This window comes from Diaphorina citri, unplaced genomic scaffold (genome assembly GCF_000475195.1).
Source record: "Diaphorina citri unplaced genomic scaffold, Diaci psyllid genome assembly version 1.1 scaffold254, whole genome shotgun sequence".
In the NCBI taxonomy this organism is placed as follows: domain Eukaryota; kingdom Metazoa; phylum Arthropoda; class Insecta; order Hemiptera; family Psyllidae; genus Diaphorina; species Diaphorina citri.
The window spans coordinates 70,585-92,945 of record NW_007377691.1 but is presented as its reverse complement, the minus strand read 5'-3'; the positions used below and the strand labels follow the sequence as shown (position 1 = coordinate 92,945).

Genomic DNA, 22,361 nt, shown 5'->3' with positions numbered 1-22,361 from the left:
AACTCATGTTTAAAATAAAACCAATGTTGCCACATGAAAAATAAAATAGTCTGGGTTATGCGATGTTGCCAGAGTTCAGACCCAGAGGCGCATTAAGGTGCGTCCACAGTTTAGTCGACTGATTGAAAACGACATGACATCGATACCGCCTGACCGGCCTGACACACTTCCACATTACCTACGTATAAACTTTTTTTTTTTCAGGAGATTTGATAGAGGTTCCGAGAACGAAAGTTATCTCTTCAGGTTAAAATCCGCCCCGGGCGGGAATCGAACCCGCGGCCTAGCGCTTACAAGGCAGACGCGCTGCCAACCAAGCTAACTAGGCTGACCTATAAGCTTTATTTAGCCCATTAACGCCAAGCGTTATCTTAAGCTTAAGGTAACACTCTTACCTACTTGTCTAGGCTTTTGCCAATGCTAGAGGGCACGAGAAAAATATATTGATGCAACTGTATAGAAATTACCTAGTTCTGAACAATATTTCATTTTTATGTTTTATTAATTTTGGTTCAAAATAATGTCAATTCGCATTGAAATTGGGTTTTTTTCGGTTAATGCTGGGCGTACAGACTGTAAATGATAAGCCCGTTCGCGCATTTCTTGTAAGTCACCGAGTTGGGCTCACAGTCCGGCGTTTTGGTCAAATGCGAGACGTACACCAACTTCTCCGTATTGTTCACTTTAGTCAGAAACGAGCACACATTGGCTTGGTCACATTTGGGGTCTGTTCCACTGACGGTGTCGGCGTATGACTTGCAAACGGCGTCGACAGGTTGCGTGCTATTGGCACAGACCTTGACCTCTGTCTTGTTGCAAATGTTGAGAGCTTTCGGGTCGAGCAGTGCGGGCTGTTCGACTTCTGCTGGAGCTGAGTGGAAGGTGCAGAAGAGGCTGAGAGCCGCGATCAAACCGGTGGTACTGCGAGAGAACATGGTGGATGCTCCTGAAATACAAACACGTATAAAGATGAAACTGTACAGCCCCGCCCGTCCTTCCTTTATTATGACGATAGTAATTAAAAAGGTATAGTGGACGGGTTATTGTATTCGCTTCGGTGTCGTCCGTCTGTCACTCTGTCTGTCCCCATAGAAGGACTTATCCAAACCTGGTCGACCTATATATATCAAATTAAAGGTCTTTTTATCAGGAACACGAAAGTGGTTCAAATTTTGTCCAGAAAACCATAAAGCAAAAAAAAAAAAAAAAATGGTTTTTGGTGGATTTTTCACATTTTCTCACACCAAATGAGCTCTGATCTTGAAATTTGTCGCGACCGACCTATGAACTCAAAAGCGGAGAAGGTTTTAGATAACACTTCAGTCGATAACTTAAGACCGTTTTTAGCTCCACCTGTGTTAAGCTCACGCCGAAAAAGGCCAATAAAATGATGGTGACTTAAACATTATATTGGGGAATAAAGGGAGAACGGGCTCTAGTCTTGATTTTTAAATCATTACATGAAGTAAAATCAAGACTCAATCAAATCAAATCAAGAATAATAATAAAAACTGAATATTAAACAAATTAGGTAGGTACATAGGTACTGATTTTCTCTTATCACGATCGAATAAACTACGGGCTAAAAAATTCCCGGAGGGACGGGCCCAGCTGGTTTTTACTTTCTATTACTACAGTATAGCGAGCTATACTAGTTTTTTTTTTTACTTACGATTACAATGTAGTTGGATGATTTGATTTCTAGTGCAAGTGGTTCAACTACCGCTGAAAAAATTAATGCAGAACTGTTGTTCCTGACAATACCCAGCTGGTTTTATACCTAGAGAAAGACCCGAGTCATATTTTGCACCGTTAGAAGACAAAATCAATATTTGCCTTTTTTGCCATTAAATTTCAATCGATTTTTCCGAATCCCACTCGCTAAATAAAAAATAAAAATAGGATACTGGAGATAGATAGACATGTAGATAGAGTTGTAGGTAGTGGAGTATCTTGAGATTTTCAGAAGGGGAAGCTAAACTAATAACTCATTCACAGGAATTTGGGGGACACGGTTAGACCAGTAGTAAAGCGCTTGCTTGCTATTCACAAGGTCCCGGATTCGAAACCCATCTTCGGCAAAAATTTGTACTCATTTTTAGATTGAAAAAATATTTCAACAGGTTACTTTCTGGTGTTCTCGTCTTGACCTAGCACGTAAGTGGGAGGTATTGTGTCTCTTCTACGGGATGGGCAATATGGGCACTTCCAAATCATTTGCTCATTGCACCTACAAAGGTATCTACGGATTCTATGGATTCCGTTGGGGCATTTGTACTTTTTGCTTTGCACATTGCATAGCTCGTGAAATACCAGGCATTCATACAAATAATTGGAGTTTTCGTCTTTATTATGTAATGTAGGTACACTTTTATTGTACATCAGTATATACATCCATTGCTGGATCGCAGTAGGTATCAGAGTAAAGGATGGAAAACAGACGGTATCTTGTACCTACTCAGTAATGACAACAAAATAATGGTATAGGTACTAATTTTTAATTTTTGATGGGGAGTTCGTGCCTTTCGTTTGTTAAATAGTTAATGGACTTGAAAATAGGTGCCACCATAAGCAATAAGGTGATAATGAAAATTCTGATCTTGAAATTTGTCGCGACGACCTATGAACTCAAAGCGAGAAAGTTTTAGATAACACTTCAGTCGATAACTTAAGACCGTTTTTAGCGTCAAAAAAAGAAGTGAAAAATGGACATTGATTGCAAAGGAAGGACTTAGGAATGATGTTACGATATCCACTAAAGTTGTAAAAGGCTCTACTTTACCACAAATATTCCCTTGATTTTTAAACTTACTGGGTATAAGCTCAACATAGGTTAATGACAAGAATAGAGTGGCAATGAGCACTTTATCTGCCATTGGGTCCAAGAAACTTCCCAGCTTTGTTGACTGGTTTTTATAAGTGCGGGCAATCCAACCATCAAGCTGAAACACATCCCAACACATTTAAATGAATAGGGAAAATGCATTATTTATCAGTTATCACAAAAAGTAATAATAATGAATTTTATTGACTTGATATGAAAACAGTCAGGACAGTTCTTTCCCCTTGTTTCTTGTTTTTCTCCTAGGATCCTAGATCAAGTAAATAGGTAATATTTATGGATGGGTGACTTAAACATTATATTGGGAATAAAGGGAGAACGGGCTCTAGTCTTGATTTTAAATCATTACATGAAAGTAAAATCATCATAAAATCAAATCAAGAATAATAATAATAAACTGAATATTAAACAAATTAGGTAGGTACATAGGTACTGATTTTCTCTTATCACGATCGAATAAACTACGGGCTAAAAAATTCCCGGAGGGACGGGCCCAGCTGGTTTTTACTTTCTATTACTACAGTATAGCGAGCTATACTAGTTTTTTTTTTTACTTACGATTACAATGTAGTTGGATGATTTGATTTCTAGTGCAAGTGGTTCAACTACCGCTGAAAAAATTAATGCAGAACTGTTGTTCCTGACAATACCCAGCTGGTTTTATACCTAGAGAAAGACCCGAGTCATATTTTGCACCGTTAGAAGACAAAATCAATATTTGCCTTTTTTGCCATTAAATTTCAATCGATTTTTCCGAATCCCACTCGCTAAATAAAAAATAAAAATAGGATACTGGAGATAGATAGACATGTAGATAGAGTTGTAGGTAGTGGAGTATCTTGAGATTTTCAGAAGGGGAAGCTAAACTAATAACTCATTCACAGGAATTTGGGGGACACGGTTAGACCAGTAGTAAAGCGCTTGCTTGCTATTCACAAGGTCCCGGATTCGAAACCCATCTTCGGCAAAAATTTGTACTCATTTTTAGATTGAAAAAATATTTCAACAGGTTACTTTCTGGTGTTCTCGTCTTGACCTAGCACGTAAGTGGGAGGTATTGTGTCTCTTCTACGGGATGGGCAATATGGGCACTTCCAAATCATTTGCTCATTGCACCTACAAAGGTATCTACGGATTCTATGGATTCTATTTCAACAGGTTACTTTCTGGTGTTCTCGTCTTGACCTAGCACGTAAGTGGGAGGTATTGTGTCTCTTCTACGGGATGGGCAATATAGCCCGTCGATACTGTCTTTCTCCTCTCTTCACTTTCGGGACGATGCGATGAGACCTTAGCAGTTACAGTTCCCTCTATCAAACCTCCCTCTAAAAAATGGGTTCCCTCTAATAAATGGGTAAGTGGTTCACAGAGGGGACACATGACTGACTGTCAGAGTGACTCATTTAGGTATTTACCAAAGGGAAACAAAAGTGTTTTTGTCAAGCCAGCCTAGTTAGCTTAGTTGGTAGCGCGTCTGCCTTGTAAGCGCTAGGCCGCGGGTTCGATGTTACTTCGGTACAGCTTCAGGTGGCTCGAACGAGAAAATGCACTGTTGAAAATACCTTGTCGACAAATTTGGTTCAACTACAAATTTTATACTTTCATTCTACCAATACCTAGCTTAAAATATTGAGAAAAATGCTCAAATGATTTGGTTTGGTTTTCTTCACCGATTTTAACTTCCAAACATTTTGTCCAATTTGGATATTGGACACAGGCACTTCCAAATCATTTGCTCATTGCACCTACAATACCTACATAGGTAGGTATCTATGGGTTGCGTTGGGGCATTTGTACTTTTTGCTTTGCACATTGCATAGCTCGTGAAATACCAGGCATTCATACAAATAATTGGAGTTTTCGTCTTTATTATGTAATGTAGGTACACTTTTATTGTACCTACATCAGTACATCCGTTGCTGGATCGCAGTAGGTATCAGAGTAAAGGATGGAAAACAGACGGTATCTTGTACCTACCTACTCAGTAATGACAACAAAATAATGGTAGGTATACTAATTTTTGATGGGGAGTTCGTGCCTTTCGTTTGTTAAATAGTTAATCGACTTGAAAATAGGTGCCACAATAAGCAATAAGGTGATAGGTAATGAAAATTGTGTTATTTATCATAAACTTGTGAGAAGCAATATTAATTCAAACGTATTAAAATGTAGGTACTTACCTATATTCCTACTTACTCGTATATTACATATTAGGTAGAAGGTACCCACGCTATTGAGAGGCAGACAGGGAGGTAGGTTTAAAAAATAAATTACCTTTAGGTACCTAGAAAAGAAAAAAAAATGTTGAAATAGGTACCTGAAAAATATTAAAATATTGAGCAAACGTATTTTTCAATGTAATATTAATTTAAATATGTAGGTACCTACTACTTATTTTAATGACACCAATAAAACCATTACTGTCAATATGAAAGGTAAAGTGTTACCAGGTATTCAAATAGGTAATTAGACACCTTGTTATTTACACAGACTTGCAACCATTATCATAACCAAGTACCTACAAATTCTACACGCTGTTGAAATGGCCTAGCTGCCTTTAGCCATTTTTCCAACAGTATTGCTTGGAAAAAATTGCCATTCTCATTCGTCATGGAAAGTATTGGGATCCCAAGTAGTAAGTATAACTTTTTATCCAAGAGTTCATAAAGACGTAGATAAGTACCTATGCCTAGGTATAACCTACTACATTTTAAGTAGGTTATTGGTAGGTACTGGCACGTACCCACATAATATAATTTATTTGGTTTTTCCTTTTCTTTATTTACTTTTTAAGAGGTTTTGTTTTAGAGGGAACTGTAACAACCGAGGTCTAATAGTCCCGAAATAGAAGAGAAAAGGAAGACAGGATAGGAGAAAGCCAGCCGTTCCGAGAACGAACCTTATCCGTTCAGGATAAAGTCCGCCCCGGGCGGGAATCGAATCTGACGCGATACCAACCAAACTAACTTGACTGGCAAAAACCTCAGGATTAAATCCAATTCTCTCTCTCTCTCTCTCCCCCAGGAGGGCGTCTCCTGCTACTGGTAGTCCTGTTAAGGATGACCTACGCTGACGTTCCTGCAGGGGAGCAACCGAAGACAACCGAAAGTTCTGCTGAAATCGTTCCCATCCTTTTGGAATTGCCAACAACTGCGGCTCCCAAAGCTGACCCAGATGGCACCAGCGTGAATACCCTGCAGTATGTTGCTATTGTAAGTTGACTCGGTCAGCCACTCACTATTAGGTAGACCTGACGACATCGATCGACGGCCGGTCGACTATGTGTGGACACACCTTGAAGCCACTTTGCTCAGGAGTAACATCCAGCCTTAGACCGGCCACACACGCTGTAACTGTCGGACAGACCTGGGCATGTCAGACCGCTAGAATGTGTGTGGCGGAAAAAGCTTCCGACTTGAGGTCTCTCAGTCGGTCTGAAGATATTGGAAGTTTTTTTCCGTCACACACGGTCCGTTGGTATGACAGACCTGGATCTGTCCGACAGTCGGAGAGTGTATCGCCCGCCAAGGAATGTGACCACTTACTTCGAGACAACTGGGTCGGCCATTCACGCTTGGCCCTTTGAGTTAAACAGACGTATACTAGGTTCTCTGTGTTGATATCTATCTACCTAATGTTCAATCCTTTTCCCTGAAGGACTTAAAATCTCATGTTGTGGAATCGAACCCAAACCCTTCAAATTAAAAGACGAAACCTTTGGAGCCGAAGTAGAAATTCGATCATTGAAATTTAATTGATAGACAATGCTCATCCATTAATGTCTACAATAGGAACATAGGAGTCTGAGGAACAACAAAATCAACAACACCAACAACTACACAAAAGACATCTGTGACAGTTCATGAGTTAATTACCTACGAGTATACCTAATTGGTCTCATGGTCAATAGGTATGTAGATAATGATGATCAGAAAAAGATGATCAATAATGGAGCTTACCTACGTAATAGCATCTGTCTGCAGGTGCCAATAATGATAAATTGTGTTTTTGAATATCATCACTACATCAGCCAATTGTTCACATTTGATGTAGGCTTAGGTGTAGGGGCAAGCAGCCCTAAAGAATGAGTTAAGCTTCTTAGAATCTCACCTGATGCCTCGGTGGTGTAGAATAGAATAGGTATATCTTGTTTATCCTGCCAGAATGAGTGGTGGTGTAGTGGTGAACACGCCAGTCTGGTAATCAGGAGGGCGTGAGTTCAATCCCAGATCCCAGCCGAGGTATAGAATTTTATCCTCAACATTATTTGAGAACTTAACCACGATAAAAGTTTAGCCTACTGCTGGGATAAAAAAGGACGCTTGGGTCCTATTAGAGCAGTATAATAACTTTGGTTATTATTCTTCTTTCTCAAACGTACCTTTACATCCTCTTTTCCCGCAGGTAGCTCGACATGGAGATCGCTACAAGGACAAGGATGAATTCTTTGAGAATGATCCTTTCATGAATGAGGACCCCTTCTGGATGCCCCATGGACATGGACAACTTAGAAATGTAAGTTGACTGGTCGCAGATACTTAACTGAGATTCCGAGAGGGACGTAAGGCCTCATAGACAAAGGCTACAAAAAGATTGCTCTCAGAACCCTTTCCTTCCTTTTAAGGTTTGACAGAGGGAGCCGTAACTGCTAGGGTCTTACCGTCCCGAAAGCGAAGAGAGAAGAAAGACAGGACAGGAGAAAGCCAACCGTTCTGAGAACGAACCTTGTCTATTTAGGATAAAATCCACCCCGGGCGGGAATCGAATTCGTGACCTAGCGCTTATAAGGCAGACGGGCTGTCCTTCAAGCTAACTAGGTTGGTGCAGAACCCCTTTCATCTTGCCCTAGGACAATCTTCTGTTTCAATCGGAAAACAGATGATGGGCTGTCCTTCAAGCTAACTAGGTTGGTGCAGAACCCCTTTCATCTTGCCCTAGGACAATCTTCTGTTTCAATCGGAAAACGGATGATATCATGTCTCCAGGGCTGTCCTTCAAGCTAACTAGGTTGGTGCAGAACCCCTTTCATCTTGCCCTAGGACAATCTTCTGTTTCAATCGGAAAACGGATGAAATCACGTCTCCAATCACTTCTTTTCATTCCCATTACTACTTAACACCTGTTCTTTTCATCCCTCTTCGTTGACAGAAAGGAAAGTACCGGATGCACTACCTAGGCCAGTCTTTGAGACTCCGTTACAACGGATTCCTCAAGGAAGAATACTACTACGGGAACATCAAATTCTACAGTCCCGATATTGACCGCTGTCTGATGAGCGCTCAGCTGATCAGTCAAGGACTTTATCCGCCCTCTGGTGTCAATATTTGGAACGACAATGTCGGCAAGTTCTTCCAGCCCATTCCCATCAAATCGTTCGATTCGAGTCAGGACCTGGTAAGCTAAGCTAAGGACCTGGTAAGTTTCTTGATCAGAAGCAATAGGTGTGGACCAAAGACCTAGGTATTGTTGGGTTAAAGAGACTTCATAAACAAGAATTATATGGAATGTCTAATCGATTGTCTTCTTGAAAGGTGATTCTCTAAGCTCGTCAGGTAACTCTTCAAGTACGTTACTCACAGGTAACATTCTTTTACTCTTTCGCGGAATCAGCGGAATATGAGTGCATGGCGTATCTTTTGTCCTTCCAGATTTTCAACGACGGTAAATCGTGTCCGCCCTACGAGAAAGAGCTGAACAAAGTTCTGAGTCGGGAAATGGCAGACATCAACGCCAAGTACAAGGACATCTACGAGTATGTCGCCTACCACACTGGGCGGAATATCACCACCCTACGTGAAGTTAACGAGGTGTATCAAACGCTGAGAATTGAGTTTGAGAACGGACGACAAATGCCCGAGTGGACCAAACAGGTGTTCCCGTCCAAGTTGAAAGCGTTGGCTGGGCTCTACAACCAAGTAATCTTCTACAACGATAAGATGAAGCGAATCAAAGCAGGTACCTATTCTGCAACCGCGTGATCACAAAAGATCTAACCAGGTTGCAGTGACATAGGGCTTAAGTGGTGTGATCTTATAGGAGTACAGGGAATATGAGTGAACGACGTATAGGTATTTTGTCCTTCCAGATTTTCAACGGCAAAGCGATGGAAGGAGGGAGGGACGTACGCTGGTTTGAACATTTTGAAAGCGTAGCCATAAGGTCTTTTGACATTGTAAGGGTCGGGTGGGTAAGATGTCTCAGTCACGAGATCACTGGTTTCTAACGTTACATCATGATTCTTCACATTGGCAGGACCCATTTTCACGGAAATTTTCAACGACCTATCCTCGAAAACGTCCCACTTGGTCGACCGACAGATGAAGATGAAGATTTGGACCGGCTACGATTCGACACTCCTCAAGATCCTTCACACGTTGAGATACTCCGAAAAATTCGGTGCGTCCAACTTAGAGGCCGTTATGAAGGAATGCGTTGACCCCGTGGAAGCCCCTAAACCGCCCACCAATGAGGACATCATGGAAACCAACTACGGATCGGCCCTCATCGTAGAGCTGCACTTCATCAACCGGAAGTACTTCGTGAAGGTTTGTGTATTAATAGAAACGAGTTGAAACTAGATATAGTTGCTGCATGTCAGTCAAAAATGTAGTTAGTTCATCTCACTGATTAATTGCGCCCTACGGAGGGTTAAGGGATGTAGACTTCCCTAAAGTTGTTTCTACACATAGTCGACGCCGACGATCGATGGACGTCGAGTAAAACCGTACACTGCCTAGACAACATAGATTCTTGATTCACTTCGTCGATCGATCGACGGCGTCCACCATGTGTGGACACAACTTAATACCTAGATCATTCATCAAGCGCTCGATACGGGTAATCAGGAGGTCACGGATTAGAGTTCCAGGGATTTCAACCTCTTTTATTTGAGAATTTGACAAAATTGATACTCACCTATACCCTATCACCTGTTGCATCCTTGTCACATTTGTGAACTACATACCAAATTTCAAGTCTCTAGCTTATACCGTTCCCGAGATATTGTTAGTAGAGCCTTTTACAACTTTAGTGGATATCGTAACATCATTCCTAAGTCCTTCCTTTGCAATCAATGTCCATTTTTCACTTCCCGTGTCCCCCAAATTCCTGTGAATGGGTTATTAGTTTAGCTTCCCTTCTGAAAATCTCAAGATACTCCACTACCTACATCTCTATCTACATGTCTATCTATCTCCAGTATCCTATTTTCATTTTTTATTTAGCGAGTGGGATTCGGAAAAATCGATTGAAATTTTATGGCAAAAAAGGCAAATATTGATTTTGTCTTCTAACCAGCCCAGGTATAAAACCAGCTGGGTATTGTCAGGAACAACAGTTCTGCATTACTTTTTTCAGCGGTAGGTAGTTGAACCACTTGCACTAGAAATCAAATCATCCAACTACATCGTAATCGTAAGTAAAAAAAAACTAGTATAGCTCGCTATACTGTAGTAATAGAAAGTAAAAAACCAGCTGGGCCCGTCCCTCCGGGAATTTTTTAGCCCGTAGTTTATTCGATCGTGATTAGAGAAAATCAGTAGGTACCTATATATGTACCAGATTGTACCTACCTAATTTGTTTAATATTAAGTTTATTATTATTCTTGATTTGATTTTATGATTTTACTTTCATGTAATGATTTAATTTTTTTTTTTTTTTTTGCTTTATGGTTTTCTGGACAAAATTTGAACCACTTTCGTGTTCCTGATAAAAAGACCTTTAATTTGATATATATAGGTCGACCAGGTTTGGATAAGTCCTTCTATGGGGACAGACAGAGTGACAGACGGACGACACCGAAGCGAATACAATAACCCGTCCACTATACCTTTTTAATTACTATCGTCATAATAAAGGAAGGACGGGCGGGGCTGTACAGTTTCATCTTTATACGTGTTTGTATTTCAGGAGCATCCACCATGTTCTCTCGCAGTACCACCGGTTTGATCGCGGCTCTCAGCCTCTTCTGCACCTTCCACTCAGCTCCAGCAGAAGTCGAACAGCCCGCACTGCTCGACCCGAAAGCTCTCAACATTTGCAACAAGACAGAGGTCAAGGTCTGTGCCAATAGCACGCAACCTGTCGACGCCGTTTGCAAGTCATACGCCGACACCGTCAGTGGAACAGACCCCAAATGTGACCAAGCCAATGTGTGCTCGTTTCTGACTAAAGTGAACAATACGGAGAAGTTGGTGTACGTCTCGCATTTGACCAAAACGCCGGACTGTGAGCCCAACTCGGTGACTTACAAGAAATGCGCGAACGGGCTTATCATTTACAGTCTGTACGCCCAGCATTAACCGAAAAAAACCCAATTTCAATGCGAATTGACATTATTTTGAACCAAAATTAATAAAACATAAAAATGAAATATTGTTCAGAACTAGGTAATTTCTATACAGTTGCATCAATATATTTTTCTCGTGCCCTCTAGCATTGGCAAAAGCCTAGACAAGTAGGTAAGAGTGTTACCTTAAGCTTAAGATAACGCTTGGCGTTAATGGGCTAAATAAAGCTTATAGGTCAGCCTAGTTAGCTTGGTTGGCAGCGCGTCTGCCTTGTAAGCGCTAGGCCGCGGGTTCGATTCCCGCCCGGGGCGGATTTTAACCTGAAGAGATAACTTTCGTTCTCGGAACCTCTATCAAATCTCCTGAAAAAAAAAAAGTTTATACGTAGGTAATGTGGAAGTGTGTCAGGCCGGTCAGGCGGTATCGATGTCATGTCGTTTTCAATCAGTCGACTAAACTGTGGACGCACCTTAATGCGCCTCTGGGTCTGAACTCTGGCAACATCGCATAACCCAGACTATTTTATTTTTCATATGGCAACATTGGTTTTATTTTAAACATGAGTTTTGTGATGGACTCAGGAGTCAGGAGCTTAGGACTGATAAAACGAAGTAGAGATAAGACTGATAAGAGATAAAGGATTCCTTTCTTAAATTAATTACAGGCAATAATTATTATACCCACCCACCTACCTAATTTATCAAAGACTTTAAAGAGGAAATTGAATTGATCGGCACATGCTTCTGTTTTCTTCCAAGTACTAATGTTAGTAATGTTAGAAATAGAGATAAGACTGATAAGAGATAAAGGATTCCTTTCTTAAATTAATTACAGGCAATAATTATTATACCCACCCACCTACCTAATTTATAAAAGACTTTAAAGAGGAAATTGAATTGATCGGCACATGCTTCTATTTTCTTCCAAGTACTAATGTTAGTAATGTTAGAAATAAAAAAAATGATTTGATGGAAAACTACAAGTCGGAGAACTAGGTAAGTTAGGGATGTTTTATTTTGGCCTGGCTAGAAATGTGTTCCTATTGCTCCTGTTAGGTTCTTTTTGGTTTTTCAGTTCCTCTTCTTTATAAACAAGAAATGAAAATATGAAATAAATAGCCCAACCCTCAAAAAAAGCTTTGTTAACAACCAAGGTGAAACAGGTTATTTCCTAGTGCACTTTCAAAGCATTATCATATAAAGATGAGAATTAAATGTTTGTGGACACTATGTATTTTCTTCAGTGGACTGAACTCATTAAAAAAAGGGCATACTTACACCTACAAGCTCACAACCCAACCCTTGTCTACAGCCTGTTGAGAAATAGTCTTTTTTATTTATTTATTTCACAACAAAATATGGTCTGTCTCTGAGCATTACTAAGATTAACAAACAGAAACACAAGATGGTAGACCTGAATCCAAGTATTAGTTCCTTAGAATCTTTTGTTTTCTGTTTTGTTTATTTATTGCATTCCTAAATTGATTTGAATATGGTCTGTCTCTGAGCATTACTAAGATTAACAAACAGAAACACAAGATGGTAGACCTGAATCCAAGTATTAGTTCCTTAGAATCCCTTGTTTTCTGTTTTGTTTATTTATTGCATTCCTATATTGATTTGTTTCAGAAATGGCCCTGTATATCTCTTGTCTCAAACTGTATCACCCAAAATGTTTGCATCAATGTTACAGTTTCAAATATTTCCATTATCACATTAAATCAAGACCATTTAAATGGTTATTCAAGAAGCAGAACAATCATTTAAATCATCACTTCTCATTAGCATGCATACCATACTTTAGCAACAAAAGTAACAATGGTGATAAATTTGGAAATGATCACATCCACCATTGTTCAAAATACAACAAGAAATCTTCATTCACACATCAGAAATACAAAGATGTGTTACATGCAAAGCAGGAGAAGATTAAAACAACTGGCCTTAAAATTAAGACACAAGGAAAATTAATTTTGAGTGATATCAAGGAGACAAAAGTGAAAATGAAAGAGAAGATGGAGGAAGTCATTGAAGTAAGTCTTCATCAGGCCCTCACTACTTAAATAAAACAACTTGATACTTTTGCAAATGTTTTAACATAATACCTACCTATTGAAAAAAAAAAAGAAAAAAAAAAACTTTAAAACATCTTTCTTGGTCATCACAATAATGGTAACCTCAATGTTGTAATGGAGGACAAAGACATAACATTAACGGCTCAACATGTCTCTAGTACTTAGTTACCTTAGCATTAATCAGTGGCGTAGCGTCCATATAAGGCGTGTATGGCGGCCATACACTCGAAATTTCACTCAAATACCCTTAAATATTGACTTTAAATAATTAATGTATTTTTATTAGATGAATAAAAATTATTATCACTTAAAATTGTTAAAAATCCCTTAAAATCCCTAAATTCATTTTTATCCCAGTCAGACCTGAAAAATCCCTGAAAAGGGATAAAAATCCCACTGCGTCGGGATAAAATACAGTAAGAACACTATGCAGGGCACCTTACACCGCTACATGTATGAAAGGGTATTACTTACCCAACCACATCTATTTTGGTATGGATAATTCAAACCTTCGATAATTCGAAACTCTCGATAAATCGAAGCAACTGTCCGGTCCCTTGGAAAACTCTCGATATTTCGAAAAAAATCAATGCATTTTGGTACGCTCGATAAATCGAAGTAAAAAGAATTGGACCAAGAAAAAAACACTCTATAATTCGAAGTTTGTCTACCAAAAACACTCGATAATTCGAAATTTCCAGTTTAAACTTGTTGATCTCTGCGCTCTCCCTCCTCTTATGTTTTTCTCTTGATCCTTTCATATTTTGGAAATTGTGGCCTGTATCAGAGTTTAATAAGGAAAGTAAAAAAAAAAAAAACTGTTAAAGCGTGTAGGTAGCCTGTGCAGTGTTTCATTAGTTTCAGTTTTCAGTTCGACTGCAAGTGAAAAAACAAAAAAAAAACTGTTAAAGCGTGTAGGTAGCCTGTGCAGTGTTTCATTAGTTTCAGTTTTCAGTTCGACTGCAAGTGATTAAAAAAAAAACTGTTAAAGCGTGTAGGTAGCCTGTGCAGTGTTTCATTAGTTTCAGTTTTCAGTTCGACTGCAAGTGATTATTATGTACCTACAATAACTAACATTCATAAATACAAGTTCATATTATGAACACTTTTCATTCTTTTCAAATCTCTTGATAATTCGAAGTTTTCATTTTTTCTCTCTCGCTAATTCGAACATCTTGGTAAATCGAAACTCTCGATAATTCGAAATAATAGTCAGGTCCCTCCAATTTCGAATTATCGAGAGTCGACTGTACCAAAAATTTGAGAACTCGAGAGTTCAGGGGAGAACATTATTTGGCGGCGGAAAAACCGCCAGAAAACGGCCGAAATTTCGAACTTTTGTCATTTTTTGCTTATAACTCCTAAACCGTGCGTTCCATGCAATGTTTATGGGTATTTAAAGTACACATTTTTTTTTTTATAGTTGAACAATTTTCCTAGTCAGGATTATCAGGCATACTATGGCGAGTGTGGAACTGGGAAGGTAGGTAGGTACCTAGTTATACTTGTCTATGCCAATCCATGAAGAGCATGGATGATGGAAATTAGTACCCTACACGCCTTACACTTGAATTTAGACCACGCTACGCCACTGTTAACTACATTCGAAAAAGTGTATGAATAAAAAAAGTTATCTACATATTACCTATGTACTATGCCAATCCATGAAGAGCATGGATGATGGAAATTAGTACCCTACACGCCTTACACTTGAATTTAGACCACGCTACGCCACTGGCATTAATATTTATTTCTACTTGTGTGTTTTTGACAGAAAGAAAACATCTATACAGTACCCAACCTCCTTTGTATCTCGCGAATATGTTTGTCACCACTTCTGGGTTACTTCATAATACATGGCCAATACAGTTATGCTCTTGCCTTTGTGGTTGTGGCTGGAATTACTGATGGGGTAAGAACCTTAAGGGAATTTTTCCTTTAAAGTACCTAATGGAAAAGCTGTACCAAAACAAAGACTTAATAGCCCAAAAGGCATCATCCATTCCCTAGACTTATTACAGTCTTGCAACTCTTCTCCTTGTGCTACTACTACAAACCACTATTGATAAAAAATATTACCTATTTACTTGATCTAGGATCCTAGGAGAAAAACAAGAAACAAGGGGAAAGAACTGTCCTGACTGTTTTCATATCAAGTCAATAAAATTCATTATTATTACTTTTTGTGATAACTGATAAATAATGCATTTTCCCTATTCATTTAAATGTGTTGGGATGTGTTTCAGCTTGATGGTTGGATTGCCCGCACTTATAAAAACCAGTCAACAAAGCTGGGAAGTTTCTTGGACCCAATGGCAGATAAAGTGCTCATTGCCACTCTATTCTTGTCATTAACCTATGTTGAGCTTATACCCAGTAAGTTTAAAAATCAAGGGAATATTTGTGGTAAAGTAGAGCCTTTTACAACTTTAGTGGATATCGTAACATCATTCCTAAGTCCTTCCTTTGCAATCAATGTCCATTTTTCACTTCTTTTTTTTACATCAAATTATAAAGGTAATGGGGCTCAACCACTTTTTTTTTTTCTTCGCTGATAAAGGAAGTTCGAAACACGGCGATTTCAATAGAAATGCTTAAAATCTTCATTTGAGGCTTCCTTAAGAGGAGAAATCTTCGTTTGAAATTTTCGAATTTTGAAACGCACACAAAATTTTCGGCGGGCAGCCATTTTTTCGTGATGACGTCAGTTCATGCGAGGTCGTAAACCATGGCTGCTTTCAACGGTTAATTTTTTTGCGACCTTTTGAGCGACATTTAGGAGATTTAGAGGGACCGTTTTGGGAACGTTTTTGAGTGCGCCCAATGCACTTTTTGGGTACTTTTACATCGGAATAGGGACTCTATCTCGAAAAAAATTGTCCATTTGGTTGAGCCCCTATAATTTTTCGCGGGGCAGCCATTTTTTTCGTGATGACGTCAGTTCATGTGTCAGTTCGTGATGACGTCAGTTCATGCCGTAAACCATGGCTGTTTCAACGTTTTATTTTTTTGCAACCTTTTAGCGACATTTTAGGGGATTTAGGGGACCGTTTTGGAGTTTTTTGAGTGCGCCAATGCACTTTTTGGGTACTTTTACATCTCGGAATAGGACTCTATCTCGAAAAAAAATTTCATTTGGTTGTGCCCCATTCTGGCCACTGGTTGATCTGAAAATTGCCTACTATGCCGTTGTCCTCACAGGCTGAATGCAACCAAAGTAGGCATTGAACCCAGGACCAGGACCTTAACCAGTTGGCTGACATTAATGTCTATACATTGTGTTTCAGTATAACCTCTCACTGGTCTCTGATAATCTTGAGGATTCCTACTAGTAGGAGCTGGATTTTATGTGAGATACGTGTCCCTCCCTAAACCAGTAAGGTTCATAATAATAATAATAGACTCTTGAGTGGAAGGTAACCACTAGGCGAGGTTAACGCCGGAGGCGTTTTCTACCACCTAACCCTTAGAGCTCCATTATTATGTGGTCAAAATCTCAAATAAATGAGGATAAAATTCCATGCCTCGGCTGGGATCGAACCCACGCCCTCCTGTTTACCAGGCGAGCGTCTTGACCACTACGCTACCGAGGCAGGTAAGTTTAGTCCTTTTTCTGGCAAAAAAGGTATATCAGATAGGTACTACGTAGGTACAAGTAGTGCTTTATTTATAAGTATAACTGGTGCTTTATTTAGACTAAATCAAGCCTACGTTTTATTAGTTTAATTTCAAGTGACAAGTAAAGAAAAGAAATACAAGAGCTGAATGATCAGTAAATAGATGAGTTTGTTAACAAAAACTCAACGTCCCAACGAACTTTTGAACGTTAATTGGCAAGAACTCTTTTCTGTGCATGGTCAGAAACGCTTTTTTGGTCAACTTACGTTTCGGTTATCGTCACGTAAGTTAGCGGTGCAAAAACTCTAAAGCTGTGTCCACACAGTCGATTGACGTCGACTGAAACCGTACAATAGCTCGACAACATGGATTCACCTCGTCGATCGACGCGGTCGACTAACACCAACGTTAAACAATTTTATTGGTATGAGTCTCCAATCAAAGCCCACATCCTGCAATACACGTCATGTCCCTGTGATAAATTGATAATGATAGCTTTTATTTTCAGAGAACACTCAGCAGATATTTTGATGTCACCCTTGTTACTGCTCAACTGGCACCTACGTTCATTTCCAAATGCAACACATCTGTACAGCTATGCTTGACTTTTGGGACGCTGGGAGTGAAAGTGTTAGATCTTACTACGGAAGCTACACCTGTCCTGGAAGCTATGTGGTAAGGAGATGCTTTCTTCGAATTAAATTGATCCCAAGGGCAAGGTAAACCTAGACCCTTGACAAATGAAGTGTGCTTGAAGCTTGAAGGCATGTGATGTGTTCCAATCTACTTGACCCAATGTGTCTAAGGAGAAGGAGATGCAAATCTGATACACACTCTACGATTTGTCTGCAGAATTTTTTTCATGTTTAGAAGATAATTCTACAGACAAGTTCCCTAAGATTCTCATATCTCATTGGTCCAGGGCCACTTGATATTTTTGACACTTGACCAGTCACATTTGTCCATACAATATGTACATGTTTAAAAGTTCGTCTTTCATCTTAAGGAGAAGGAGATGCAAATCTGATACACACTCTACGATTTGTCTGCAGAATTTTTTTCATGTTTAGAAGATAATTCTACAGACAAGATCCTTAAGATTCTCATATCTCATTGGTCCAGGGTCACTTGATATTTTTGACACTTGACCAGCCACATTTGTCCGTACAATATGTACATGTTTAAAAGTTTGTCTTTCATCTATTTTCAGGGCTCTAACCAGCATTACCACTGTAGCTTCGGCCATCAGCTATATCTACGCCCGGAAATCCACCTACAGGATATTGAAGGCAAAGAAAACCAAACTTAAACCCGTCCAACAGAAACCGCGGAGTGAAGGAGGATGATATCAGAATTTCCTTTAGCAAAGATGAAAACCTGAACTCATATTTCCCCTGGACCTGATCTCTTTGCTAGCGTTCCTAAAATAGGCCCTGTGCTTTTGTATTATTTCAGAGTAGATTACATGCATCCCCCTATACGTAAAATTTCGGTAAGAAAATTTGAACCAAAGATCTCTGAGTTGAGAGTTGATGAATTCGGTCTCAGAGGGTAGCAGTAAGAAAAGAAGTGAAGTACGATAACCTACGCTCTATGAGTGTTTCATTTACAGCAGCGGTCCTTAAGTGTGGGCAGGCTTCGATATTATGAAACCCATATCCAGCAGGGGTCCTTAAGGGTGGGCAGACTTCGATATCGTATGAAACCCATATCTAATAGAAAATACCCTTTATGCCAGAATAAAAAGTAGGAAAGCCTTAGCCTTTGGTGGGTTAAAAAAGAAGTTTTAACGTTTCTTTTTCAACGAGACGTTTCGACATTGCATGATAATAGTGTAGACGTTGCTTTTGGCCGATCTCCCAAAAATCACGAGGAGTTGCTTTTTAACTGTCGAATTACAAGTGAAAATTTTTATTGGCTTTGGAAATCGAATTCACTGACTACTGCTTGGCAAGGAAAGGCGGAAAAAGATGGTCTTACTTAGCGCTGTGATGAAATGAATACAATGAATAAATTATACTTGATAGGTCGAATGAGTAGGTATTTCTACTTTCATATTTATTGCTATTGTACAATCAACAGGAAAATAAATTCTATGTATATTTTAACGTACATATTACATATAAACATACCAATATATTCTAGAAACTTTTCCCCATGCTTTCTTATTTATTATTATTATTATTTTTTCTGTCAAAATTTCCATCAGATGTCTCAAGTGAAAAAAGGACTTCATGATTTTTTTCTTTTAAAAGGTGTTATCGTCCCGCAAGCGAAGAGAGAAGGAAAGACAGGGTAGAACAAAGCCAGTCGTTGCGAGAACAAACCTCATTCGTCTAGGGTAAAAATCGCCCCGGGCGGGAATCGAACCTGCGACCTAGCGTTTACAAGGCAGACGCGCTACCAACCAAGCTAACTGGGCTGGCGCTATATCTGAAGGACAAATCCATTTACCAGTTCACGATGCCTCGCACTTCGTTCTCAAACAGGTACATTTCATATGCAAACTCTTCGGTGTGATTCGGGTCATATTCTATACCGATGTAGTCCAATTCCAACTGAAACGGACCGTTGTTTTGATCAACTAGAGACAGACCTATGGAAGAGATTCGGTCGGTGTCCAATGGATTTTGGATGTCCTGGATTCGGCCCTTGCTTTGCAAGAAGAACTTGGAGAAGGGAATCTGAAAGGAGAAAAAGAGACATAAAACAGAAGAAGAAGAAAGTTATACATGTGTATCATACTGCATGCAAGATGTTGATACATATGTTACCAGTAAGGTACATTAAAAATGATCTTCCAGCCTAGTTAGCTTGATTGGTAGCATGTCTGCCTTGTAAGCGCTAGGTCGCGGGTTCGATTCCCGCCCAGGGCGGATTTTATCCCGATGGGATAATGTTTGTTCTGGGAACGGCTTGCTTTTTCCTATCCTGTCTTCCTTTTCTCTTCGATTTAGGGACGATAAGGCTTTATAGCAGTTACAGTTCCCTCTATCAAACCTCTTAAAATAATAATAATAAAAACTTATTATCTTACCTTAGTAATTTGCCAGTAAGGGCCGCCGCGCGTATACAGGGCGTATGTAAACATATCTCCCCAAGTAACATCGAAATCGCCTGGCGTATGCAAGTTAAGCATATAGGAACGCCCGTCTCCTCTACATTTTATCACAAGGTGGTTGTACATGGGCCATTCATATGTTGTATCTCGTTGGAACGATTTCTAGAACAGGTGGTAAATTGTGGGGGTGAGCAAATAGATATAAATTGTTGGAATGATTTTCATAACAGGTGGTAAATTGTGGTGGGTGTGATGAAATAGAATCAGGTATCAGGTTAAGCCTTTGGAAAAACGTCAATGCGTGGTAGGGAACTGAGGAGTTTCCCAATAGTTGTGATAGCTCTTGACTGAGTTTCGCTTCACAGCTTTCCCTTGGCTGAGTTTGCATTGAATGGTTGGTCCGTAGATCCGCCCATCACATTGTGAGGGCAACAGAGCCCAATGGTTGGCAGTGATGCCCTCGATTTATTTATCGATCCTATCATTTTCATAAGATACAAACGACTCATTCTTTTTATTAGTTATTTGTTATCATTACAATCAGTTAAAATAGAATATCAGGTAGACCTGACAGGCGGAGCTGATTAGGTGTACCTGTCAGGTCTACCTGATAGTGTGTGTGCTCATGCTCATCAGGTTTGGTAAGTGCTGCTGTTTTTGTTACTGTTGTTTTAGGTAGATGATTAATATTCCTTTGGCCAGCCACTCACTCTCAGGTATCAGGTAGACCTGACAGGCGGAGCTGATTAGGTGTACCTGTCAGGTCTACCTGATAGTGTGTGTGCTCATGCTCATCAGGTATCAGGTTAAGCCTTTGGAAAAACGTCAATGCGTGGTAGGGAACTGAGGAGTTTCCCAATAGTTGTGATAGCTCTTGACTGGGTTTCGCTTCACAGCTTTCCCTTGATCTAACCCCTACAAATTGCCTGAGGATAATTTTCTGGTTCCCCGTTGTATCCCTAAAGGTGTGTCGACGGCCGTAGATCAATGTGAATAGATGTCGATCCACGGCCGGTGGACTATGTTTGGCCACACCTTTACATTGTCGACGGGTAAGGAGTAAGAATAACTAAAAATTTCACGATTCTAAGCAATGTACAGACAAATCTACAATTTTATTTATATAGATCTCTGTTCGAATTTTCGATCTGGCATCTCCGTAGTTTTCTTTTTATGACATAACCCTAAAGGTGTGTCGACGGCCGTAGATCAATGTGAATAGATGTCGATCCACGGCCGGTGGACTATGTTTGGCCACACCTTTACATTGTTCTGACAACTGCCGATAATAGGCCGAATCTCTGTTCGAATTTTCGATCTGGCATCTCCGTAGTTTTCTTTTTACGACATAAGCCCATAATGTTGTCTGTTTTTTTCCTCAGGTGCACCCTACTATGTCTACCTTCTATACAAACAGCCTAAACTGATCGACTTTAAGGAAACCCATGATGTTGACGATTAGTAAGTATTGTACCGGGAATTGGGAATGAGGCGCCTTACAGACATTGTATAACTTCTAAGGTTCTGACGGGGATTTTATCCTCCTAAAATAGAAGATGTGCTCTGTCAGCGAGATAATTTTCAAGTAGGTACGGTAAAAGAGACTTGAAAATTACAATGACGGGATCTAACCCCTACAAATTGCCCGAGGAGAATTTTCTGGTTCCCCGTTATATCCCTAAAGGTGTGTCGACGGGCGTAGATCAATGTGAATAGATGTCGATCCACGGCCGGTGGACTATGTTTGGCCACACCTTTACATTGTCGACGGGCGTAGATCAATGTGAATAGATGTCGATCCAAGGCCGGTGGACTATGTTTGGCCACACCTTTACATTGTACTGACAACTGCCGATAACAGGCCGAATCTTTGTTCGAATTTTCGATCTGGCATCTCCGTAGTTTTCTTTTTATGACATAAGCCCATAATGTTGTCTGTTTTCTTCCTCAGGTGCACCCTACTATGTCTACCTTCTATACAAACAGCCTAAACTGATCGACTTTAAGGAAACCCATGATGTTGACGATTAGTAAGTATTGTACCGGGAATTGGGAATGAGGCGCCTTACAGACATTGTATAACTTCTAAGGTTCTGACGGGGATTTTATCCTCCAATCAGCGACAAGCTTTCTGCCTCCTCACATCAACCTAAGGCCAGCCACTCACTATCACAGGTCAACCTGACAGGTACACCTGATCAGGTCCACTTGTCAGGTCTACCTGATACCTGTTGAGCATCAGGTACAACAGACCTGGGTGTTTGGTAGATTTTTCCTTCTCACATCATTTCACAGCAGGATTTCAAGCATCTCTATTAAAGGTAGAGATTGTAATCTGTAATGTACAAAATTGACAAAATTCTCTGCTACAAAACAAGAAATACAAGAATTACACCGTTTTCAATCCTTTTGGGATTCCTTCCATTCCAAGTTTCTCACAGAAAAACAAAAAAGAAAGGGGAAAGTGATGAAAGTCA

The 22,361-nt window shown here is 39.8% G+C and overlaps 7 protein-coding genes across 8 annotated transcripts in view; 4 read left to right on the top strand and 3 right to left on the bottom strand.

Moving 5' to 3' along the window:
- Positions 1 to 21,362, top strand: part of LOC103506682 (OV-16 antigen-like) — a 39,047-nt gene extending 17,685 nt beyond the window's left edge. The window contains exon 4 of the mRNA XM_026821667.1: positions 21,267 to 21,362. Coding sequence (XP_026677468.1) covers positions 21,267 to 21,346 — 80 coding nt within the window. The 3' untranslated portion in view covers positions 21,347 to 21,362. The remainder of the gene's footprint in view (positions 1 to 21,266) is intronic.
- LOC103506680 (complex I intermediate-associated protein 30, mitochondrial) overlaps positions 1 to 22,361 on the bottom strand; it is a 29,350-nt gene that overhangs the window by 406 nt on the left and 6,583 nt on the right. The window lies entirely within an intron of this gene.
- On the bottom strand, positions 458 to 3,490 carry LOC103506671. Of its 2 annotated transcripts, none has more exons than XM_008471065.3 (2): positions 3,401 to 3,490; positions 458 to 946 (listed from the first exon to the last, which is right to left on the bottom strand). In XM_008471065.3, exon 2 carries the CDS (start codon positions 933 to 935, stop codon positions 555 to 557), a length of 381 nt encoding a protein of 126 aa, XP_008469287.1. In that variant the 5' UTR covers positions 936 to 946; positions 3,401 to 3,490; the 3' UTR covers positions 458 to 554. The 2 variants fall into 2 exon arrangements, with proteins under 2 accessions (XP_008469287.1, XP_008469286.1); XM_008471064.3 differs by lacking the exon at positions 3,401 to 3,490 and adding an exon at positions 1,673 to 1,791.
- LOC103506681 (venom acid phosphatase Acph-1-like) lies at positions 5,344 to 14,023 on the top strand. Its single transcript, XM_008471076.3, has 7 exons — positions 5,344 to 5,477; positions 5,867 to 6,054; positions 7,247 to 7,357; positions 7,991 to 8,236; positions 8,491 to 8,797; positions 9,095 to 9,393; positions 13,832 to 14,023. The coding sequence occupies exons 1-7, from the start codon at positions 5,453 to 5,455 to the stop codon at positions 13,955 to 13,957; spliced, it is 1,302 nt and encodes a 433-aa protein (XP_008469298.2). The 5' UTR covers positions 5,344 to 5,452; the 3' UTR covers positions 13,958 to 14,023.
- LOC103506672 lies at positions 10,129 to 11,350 on the top strand. The gene is made up of 2 exons (XM_008471066.2): positions 10,129 to 10,255; positions 10,752 to 11,350. Exon 2 carries the CDS (start codon positions 10,763 to 10,765, stop codon positions 11,141 to 11,143), a length of 381 nt encoding a protein of 126 aa, XP_008469288.1. The 5' UTR covers positions 10,129 to 10,255; positions 10,752 to 10,762; the 3' UTR covers positions 11,144 to 11,350.
- LOC103506674 lies at positions 16,492 to 18,299 on the top strand. Its single transcript, XM_026821670.1, has 3 exons — positions 16,492 to 16,581; positions 17,332 to 17,498; positions 18,034 to 18,299. The coding sequence occupies exons 2-3, from the start codon at positions 17,400 to 17,402 to the stop codon at positions 18,130 to 18,132; spliced, it is 198 nt and encodes a 65-aa protein (XP_026677471.1). The 5' UTR covers positions 16,492 to 16,581; positions 17,332 to 17,399; the 3' UTR covers positions 18,133 to 18,299.
- LOC113466350 (complex I intermediate-associated protein 30, mitochondrial-like) lies at positions 18,834 to 20,072 on the bottom strand. Its single transcript, XM_026821669.1, has 2 exons — positions 19,861 to 20,072; positions 18,834 to 19,507 (listed from the first exon to the last, which is right to left on the bottom strand). Exons 1-2 carry the CDS (start codon positions 20,008 to 20,010, stop codon positions 19,274 to 19,276), a joined length of 384 nt encoding a protein of 127 aa, XP_026677470.1. The 5' UTR covers positions 20,011 to 20,072; the 3' UTR covers positions 18,834 to 19,273.

Excerpts from the sequence above, each read along its gene's own strand:
- LOC103506672 (XM_008471066.2), top strand. The coding sequence starts at position 10,763 with ATGTTCTCTCGCAGTACCACCGGTTTGATCGCGGCTCTCAGCCTCTTC.
- LOC113466350 (XM_026821669.1), bottom strand. The coding sequence starts at position 20,010 with ATGTACAACCACCTTGTGATAAAATGTAGAGGAGACGGGCGTTCCTAT. Across the intron at positions 19,508-19,860 it reads CTTACTGGCAAATTACTAAG|ATTCCCTTCTCCAAGTTCTT; the intron begins GTAAGATAATAA and ends TTCTCCTTTCAG.
- LOC103506674 (XM_026821670.1), top strand. The coding sequence starts at position 17,400 with ATGCAACACATCTGTACAGCTATGCTTGACTTTTGGGACGCTGGGAGT. Across the intron at positions 17,499-18,033 it reads CCTGTCCTGGAAGCTATGTG|GGCTCTAACCAGCATTACCA; the intron begins GTAAGGAGATGC and ends ATCTATTTTCAG.
- LOC103506671 (XM_008471065.3), bottom strand. The coding sequence starts at position 935 with ATGTTCTCTCGCAGTACCACCGGTTTGATCGCGGCTCTCAGCCTCTTC.
- LOC103506681 (XM_008471076.3), top strand. The coding sequence starts at position 5,453 with ATGGAAAGTATTGGGATCCCAAGTA. Across the intron at positions 8,237-8,490 it reads TCGATTCGAGTCAGGACCTG|ATTTTCAACGACGGTAAATC; the intron begins GTAAGCTAAGCT and ends TTGTCCTTCCAG. Across the intron at positions 9,394-13,831 it reads AGTACTTCGTGAAGGTTTGT|AATTGGACCAAGAAAAAAAC; the intron begins GTATTAATAGAA and ends CGAAGTAAAAAG.